Source organism: Petromyzon marinus, unplaced genomic scaffold (genome assembly GCF_048934315.1).
Source record: "Petromyzon marinus isolate PM22_M1 ecotype Great Lakes invasive population unplaced genomic scaffold, UKy_Petmar_22M1.pri1.0 PM_Scaffold_210, whole genome shotgun sequence".
In the NCBI taxonomy this organism is placed as follows: domain Eukaryota; kingdom Metazoa; phylum Chordata; class Hyperoartia; order Petromyzontiformes; family Petromyzontidae; genus Petromyzon; species Petromyzon marinus.
Window position 1 is genome coordinate 19,006 of NW_027423181.1, and position 7,779 is coordinate 26,784.

Below are 7,779 nucleotides of genomic sequence, written 5' to 3' on the forward strand. Positions count from 1 at the left end.
AATATCAGTTTGCATTCTGTGCAGGAAGTAAAATTCACCCTGTCGATTTTGTGCCCAAACTCATCGTATCGCTTAATGGTGACGATAAGCACATTGGGCACCACGTGCAGGCTCACTCTCTTTGTTGATTTCCCCACGCGTGAGCACCTGTTCGCCAGACAATAGCAACGTTAGTTTACGGACGAGGTGCGTGTTTCATCACACACTGTATAAATGGGGATATACACGAACGTTTAAAGGTGCACGATGGAAGATTGCATACTCACATTCCACATCTGTATTCTGAAAGATTCTCGGTCTTTGTGAATTCATACAAAGCCTTCACCAGATCCAGGGATTTCTGTCAAAAGCCAAGAAAGCACAATCATGGAAAATTATTACTTTGAATAGAAATTCAGAAAATAATGAGCTAAGTGGCTCTCTGCAGTCAACTGGTTGTGGTACATAAATATAATGAATGACAAAAAAATCGACATCAGGCTGCAGCCTTCCCAATTCTTACGTTGATATTAAGAGAGATGTCAAGGCAAGAGTCCAACGTGTCTGAGATGCTGAAGCACTGCGTGCACTCAACTGTGAAAACACATAATATGAAAACATACAATATTACTGCTGCACATTGCATAATCATCAAAAGTATTCACACGTTAACTGCCTAATATCATGAAAATGTTCAAATACCACCAACCCAGATGCGACTATAATTGTTATTTAAAAACATATTTGGTGAAAGCAGCAATGGCTACTAAATACATTTATTGTTGATACTGTGTTGGCAGTGGTGCCCTAACATAAATCACAGGTACTCAACACATTCGTCAATAGCACTGCCTTACAAGGAAAAATATGCAATTGGTGACATTTTCAGGAGTGATCTTTATTCATAGCACAGAAGCCAGAAACATAGGGTGGGCTACGAGTTGGATACTGCACTGTACACCACGTGGCCTGATGAGAAATTACATTTGGCGTACAGAAACCTTTGATAAACTCTTGCGTAATAAGCATGTGAAATCTATTTCCGTATTCGGCATCTTTTCTCACTTGTGTAGTCAATGATGATCGGGATGGTCTGCTAAAATTGTCACATGAATGATGACATAAACTAATTTGTATTCAATGTTAAAGTTTAAAATGTTGCTGGCAGATTGCATGTTGGGTAGCCTCGTCGCAGCGTGGTCAAAGAAATAAGCATTAGCACAATCCAGTTAATGATGTTCGTATATTGTATTATATTTTTATTATTTTATAGTTTCCCTTCTACGTGGTGACTTCACCGAAAGAACCAAGAATATGAATCCCTGCAGTCACGAAAGCTTTAAATCAAAAGATGTTCGTATAGTTGATGCAACCCCTTTTAACCTAGAGAACTCCACAGGAATGGGAGTAGAGTGAATGATATAACTTGTAAACAATGAAAGAGAAACGGGAAAGGGAATGCATATTTTGTGCATGTGTGCTTATGTCCTTGTGTACGTGTTTTTTTTTTACATCTACAGAGAATATAAGGTTGCATGCGAGAGCTTGCATAGCCCAGTATGGATTGTGAAATTGGGTGAAATCACTACTTAAAGGGTGGATGTTTCCAAAAGGAGCACAGGTACCTACCTCTCGATTTCAGGTACCCCCTGAAGATCTGGTGGATCAATGTTGGGGTCTCCATGTCAATATTCAGCCTGGAAAAACACGCAATGAAACACACAGACAGCTACTCCAGAGGCAATGTCTTTACGAGATGAACACTCGGGAGAGTTACATGTTTTTCCCTCCTAGTATTAACTCGCTGAAGTGGCAATGTCTTAACTACCTCGCCAGCTATACAGGTCATGGGTTTGATCCCAATGCTGACGCCTGTAAATTTGCAGTTTGCATTCTCTCCCTGTGGTTGCGTGTATTTTTTTTTTATACGAGCCCACCGATTTTTCCCTCCATATTTAGAAACATGCATTTAGTGTATTTGTTAAATAATAATTAAAATAAAGTGAATACAAATATGAATAATAAAATATACAATTAAAAAAACAAAAAACCCACTAATGTAGACTGGTTCTTAATCGGAGTGAGCGTACTGGCAGTCTATAATGTAGACTGTAGCCTGGTTTTTAAGCTTGGTGAGCGTATTGGCAGTCAATAATGTAGACTGTAGCCTGGTTATCCTGAGAACATATTTTTTTCTGAACAATCCAGGCATCCATGTGCTGGTATTGTGCAACTATTTATGGAGTTTGCTGGGGCATGCAGTACTTACTGGCTTTGGTTGAAGAGGCAGGATTGGTGCAGCGTATCTATCACGTAACTCAGAAAGACATGCGCATCTTCCTGCCTGCCAAAACACAGGTCCTCGCCGATGTCTGTGTGGAAATGGACAGAGGTCACAGATGATGTGGTCACACAGTTGCTGGCACAGTATATAGCTTATGAAGTCCCTCATCAACTAAATTGGAAGATTTGTGGGTTAATCACAGAACTGGGTATGGCTGGCAGTGTTTAGAACGAGCATCAAGAGAGTAATGCAGGACCGGAAGAACATCCGATGCATTGGAGTTGTAAAATCAGTGCTGACCAAAACGAGTAATTTTCTGTTCGATATTGTATACAAAAACTGATTCAAACTGCCCTTTCAGGAGATCTTGAGATGACCGATGTTTCAACGTCAAAGACACTTGGGAATTGTGCTGGAACTTACTTTTGAAATTGAGAACTATGTCGATGGGATCGATGGCCATGCCCCGATTCATGAAGGTGTTGAAGACGTGTTTCTCCAACAGACACATCATGCAAAACTCAGTCTGTTTGCCTGTGAAGAGGGGCAGGGGTGACACACAGTGAAAATACAAACCAATCGCACAAATTGCCCAGCCGCGCACAGCCAGGTAATCTACACAACACTCGATTGTAGCTCGTCTCGAATGCAAAATATCTTGGGAGAACTCACAGGTCCATGAGTGATCGCTGTAAAGCAAAAAGTTTGCCAGCGGCGCCGTGTACGTGAGGCCCTGCAGGCTGGCATTCACGAAACACGTATTCCCGAGGTTGTTGAGCCCAGCACCCTCATGTAGATCCTCCTGCCACTTGAGAACTAAGTTGTCTGTCGCAGGTGTTGTGAATTCTAAAGATGGAATGCTGTCCTCATCTGCACACATGACATGATGGAAACACATCATTAACGTTCACAGCACTTTTATTATAACTCACAGCACTACTGAAGGGAATGGTTTACAAATTGGGTGTCTTAGCCTGTACCCGTGCTGGCATTTTTTGTGGTGCTGTTAGGTAGACACAATCCTCTTCACCAGCTGGCGAGATGCAAATGTATTAAATGTTTTTGAAGTGTTCAGCACTAGTAATCAGAATTGCCTGAAGAGCATCTTCAGCCTGTAAGTTTTACATCGACAGCAATGGCTAGACAACCACAGCAGCGTGACGAGATATCAAAGTGTACGTATGTGTGCACGTTGAACTTCTTTCACACCGTGCGTCGCCATCCATACTAATCAGAGGGACAGGGTCACGCCAGCAAACACTTACCTCCCGCATTAGGTTTGTGCAGCCCAGTCGTGCTGGACTCGGTCATGAAAGACACGGCGGATGGAACGGTGCTGTGTTGGATCTCCAGCCCCTTGTCATCTGCTGCTGACACCGCCGGGGGTGATGTGGATGCCTCATCCTTGACGACGATGCTGGAGATGGTGTCCGCTTCTGCCTGTTGAATACTCTTGGCCTCCTGCTACGGCAGCAGTAAAAGCAGCCTTAAGTCACAGACACGCATCGCCACTACACTGCAGCATTGCTCAAACTGCTAAGTGCGGATTCTTATTTCGAACAACATGGCAAGCCAATCTAATAATGGAGACTCTGCTTTTAGATACCAGGATCTATCTTTGTTTCCAAAGAAGTTGGACAAAAACATACTCTATGTCTAAATTCTCCTTAGTGATATTCTGAAGACGTTACGTTAAAAAGATGCATGTGATATCACTTGAGCGCAAATACAGACCCATATGGACACACATTCCCATACGGGTATACATCCCTTCATACGCCCTCCCCATTCTTGCAGTGCGTGAAATTGGAAATCATGCATATTTTAAATACTCAAATGGCTTAATGTGCTATTCATGCAACGGTTAGCAATCTGGTGTTATCGTACGGAATTTGGTGCCACAATTTCCTGGCATGTCAGTAGAAATACATCCTTCCCACCTTTATTCACCCAGCAGTATAAATAGGGACACCACAGGTAGTCGATGGACAAGCCATGTGTGTTGTGGGGTCAGGTGTGGGTGCTCCCACATTTTCCAAGATGTTTGGTGGGTGTAGAAGGTGAGTTTCCTCTCGTGCAAACCCAACCGCGAGCAATCGTATGATCAAACAATTTCAAGGCTGCACCTTTACGTGTGGACTGGTCTTCTTTGCAAGTTTTGCAACGTAAACTTTAATTTTTTACCTTAATTTTATCAATACTGATCTATACTACAGGTTTTCTTCTTGTTAGATCGTGTAAATATATAAATGTTTCGTTAAACCGGCCACAATCCGACACAGCCAATTTGTAAGGTTTACCACTTAAACAGATCGTGCCAATTCGTTACGAGTACAGCACACCGGTGTGTTGGAGAGCCAAGCCACAACATTTACAATCCGAGTACGACGTTTCGCCGGTAATCTAACCCAAAAGAAAAAAAGAAAGGACAAAACGGTATTATGGATGATTTTGGTCACGAAAGCATACGTGATAATTGAATTTTGCCTAATCACCTACTGTGATTTATCCTCCCTCTTTGCTGCTCCTACAGCCTCCCTTACCTTAGTCAGATGATCTGCATTGCTTTCATCAGATGATGTCTCCTCATCGTCCTTCCCCGCACCTCCGAGCAGCACGTTTGCCTAGGTACGGTGCGAAAGAAGTTCAACATGCATCACGACTTTAAACTGGTGTTGCAGCTTTCAAAAGACTCGAAAGGGGGCTGCCGTTTTTTTCCTCACTTTCTGACTCAAACTGTTGTTGAAGCTTTCAACAACGTGAGCCTGAAATTTTGATTTAAAGCTATCGTGACTGCAGTAACGATAAACTGCCAAATCGTTGCGCGTGGCGCCAACGGGTTTTTTAAATAAATAAATAAATGGATAAAATTCACCGTTTTTAAATAAATTCATGCAAACCAACACACCTGAAGACGACCGTTTGTGTTATGGTCGAAACGTCGTGATAATTTTTATTGCTTTATATATTTTATTATTTTTTGTTTCCCTTCAACGTGACTTTACCGAAAGAACTAAGACCGTGAGCCTGCTTTATGTCGGCTTTAGCGTCATACTCTGTGGGAAGATTATCACTTGGCTCAGCGTAGTTTTTAGGTAGTTAGTACGACTTTTAAATTAATGTAGTGCTTCAGGCGTACCCTGTCCATATATATAGGTAAACCAAATGAACCTCTGAATTGATATTTTTCGTTCTCCAAATAACAAAGAAATTGTTATTGAATGTTTCTAGTTATTAGCAGACTCTGTTAGATGTACCCAGTCACCCGCTGTGATTTATCCTCCCTCTTTGTTGCTCCTACAGCCTCCCTTACCTTAGTCAGATGATCTGCATTGCTTTCATCAGATGATGATGTCTCCTCACCGTCCTTCCCCGCATCTCCGATCAGCACGTTTGCCTAGGTACGGTGCGAAAGATGTTCAACATGCATCACGACTTTAAACTGGTGTTGCAGCTTTCAAAAGACTCGAAAGAGGACTGCATCTTTTTTAATCTGATTCAACGAATCTGACTTCTGTCCATCAGATGATGATGATGTCTCCTCACTTTCAGTCTCAAACTGTTGTTGAGGCTTTCAACAACGTGAGCCTGCTTTATGTCGGCTTTAGCGTCACACTCTGTTGTAGTGCTTCAGGCGTACCCTGTCCATATATAGGTAAACCAAATGAACCTCTTAACTGCAATGTTTCGTTCTCCAAATAAAAACGAATTATTGAATGTTTCTAGTTATTAGCACAGACTCTGTTAGATGTGCCCAGTCACCCGCTGTGAGTCATCTCCCTCTCTGCAGCAGATCTTACTGCCCTTACCTTAGTCAGATCATTTTCCTTGTGTCCAACGATTGATGCCTCCTGACTCGTTGACGTTAAACTGGTGTTGCAGCTCTGAAAAACGCTCTCACTGGAACGGCTGCTCACCAGACTCGAAAGAGGGCTGCCCTTGCGAACCGTAGCAGGACTGCCCAGCGAGGTCCCAGCATAGGTGTCCTCATCATCAGAACTGCTTCGGCAACAGCAGCATAGCTTTTTGAAAAACTTTCTGAATAATTTCTTTACACCTTTCTTCATGGTGGCCATGCCACCAATGTGCCAGAGCACCGAAACTTTCCAAAATGTTTTATCACGAGAACGCCAGAGGGCAAGTGAAGACACCTCTGCTTCCCAAGAAATCCGAAGAGCCTGTAGGATGTGACGTCACACGCCGGACTGCAGTGACGTTACAATACGACACCGTATGACGAGTGTCACTTGACGTCACGCGCCGGACTGCAGTGACGTTTCAATAAGACACCTTATGACAAGTGTCACATGACGTCACAGACTCCCGACTACACCGACGCCACACAACTGCATTTTTAATCTTAGTTCTTTCGGTAAAGTCACGTAGAAGGGAAACAATAAAATAATAAAAACATAAAACAATAAAATTCTCACGACGTTTCCACTGCAACACAAGCAATCATCATCAGGTGTGAAAACCACAAGAAAATTTGATGATGATTGCTTGTGTTGCAGTCGAAACGTCGTGAGAATTTTATTGTTTTATATATATTTATTATTTTATTGTTTCCCTTCTACGTGACTTTACCGAAAGAACCAAGAATATTAATCCCTGCAGCCACGAAAGCTTTAAATCAAAATGTAACTGCATTTTCTTGTTGTGCTTTTCACACCTAATGTTGATTACTTGTGTTGCAGTCGAAACGTCGTGAGAATTTTATTGCTATATATTTTTATTATTTTATTGTTTCCCTTCTACGTGACTTTACCGAAAGAACCAAGAATATGAATCCCTGCATAGTCACGAAAGCTTTCAATCAAAATTTAACTGCATTTGTTGCTCAAATAGCTTTCCTTGGTGCTAATTAACAGCTATTGCTTGCCTGCATTAGAAGCGTAACATCACACACAGCCCACTGTATGCGTTAGGTTTCACTTAGCATTAAACACCAGAATCCACTCTAGCAAGAATTCCATCCTGGCATGGAGGACACCTTGCGTTACATTACAGGTTTCCCAAAATTCCACTTTTATTAATTTACTCCCAATTCAAATTGTTCTGCACTTGTGACATGCTAAGCAACTAACGCTGTCTGATTGGCAACACACCTGCTCAAGCTCTGGGATAACAGGTGTGTGTTGGGCATCAGTGCTTGTCAACTTTGCTCTAATTAGTGTATTTTCTAATATTCAATAACGTATTTAATTACTCATTGAGGTTTAATGAGCTCACCTGTCTCGATTTTTGTCCAATTGTTGCAGATACGAGTCACAACACTTGATTCATGTGCAGTGATATCAATGTGAATTAAAGTGCTCTGTTACCAATAAAGTACAATTTTGACTGGAGAAGATCAATGGGTGGGGTTTGGGAATCTGAGACGGTACAATCACGAATGTTAATCAAATCTACATATATGAGGGCTTAGCCTGCTTCACGTCGGCTTCAGTCGCACAATGTAATTTTTTCAAGTATTCAGCACGGGGTTTAAATTAATGCAGCGCTTCAGGTTGACC

At 42.0% G+C, this 7,779-nt stretch overlaps 1 protein-coding gene across 2 annotated transcripts; it reads right to left on the reverse strand.

The window, feature by feature from the left end:
• Positions 1 to 2,404: 2,404 nt before the first annotated feature.
• Positions 2,405 to 6,401, reverse strand: LOC142922919 (uncharacterized). Of its 2 annotated transcripts, none has more exons than XM_076063853.1 (5): positions 6,073 to 6,401; positions 5,577 to 5,660; positions 4,807 to 4,887; positions 2,936 to 3,727; positions 2,405 to 2,797 (listed from the first exon to the last, which is right to left on the reverse strand). In XM_076063853.1, exons 1-4 carry the CDS (start codon positions 6,337 to 6,339, stop codon positions 3,509 to 3,511), a joined length of 651 nt encoding a protein of 216 aa, XP_075919968.1. In that variant the 5' UTR covers positions 6,340 to 6,401; the 3' UTR covers positions 2,405 to 2,797; positions 2,936 to 3,508. The 2 variants fall into 2 exon arrangements, with proteins under 2 accessions (XP_075919968.1, XP_075919969.1); XM_076063854.1 differs by having other exon boundaries at positions 2,936 to 3,724; positions 6,073 to 6,400.
• Between the last annotated feature and the right edge of the window lie 1,378 nt (positions 6,402 to 7,779).

Excerpts from the sequence above, each read along its gene's own strand:
- LOC142922919 (XM_076063853.1), bottom strand. The coding sequence starts at position 6,339 with ATGGCCACCATGAAGAAAGGTGTAAAGAAATTATTCAGAAAGTTTTTC. Across the intron at positions 4,888-5,576 it reads ATGCAGATCATCTGACTAAG|GCAAACGTGCTGCTCGGAGG; the intron begins GTAAGGGAGGCT and ends CACCGTACCTAG. Across the intron at positions 3,728-4,806 it reads ATGCAGATCATCTGACTAAG|CAGGAGGCCAAGAGTATTCA; the intron begins GTAAGGGAGGCT and ends CTGCTGCCGTAG.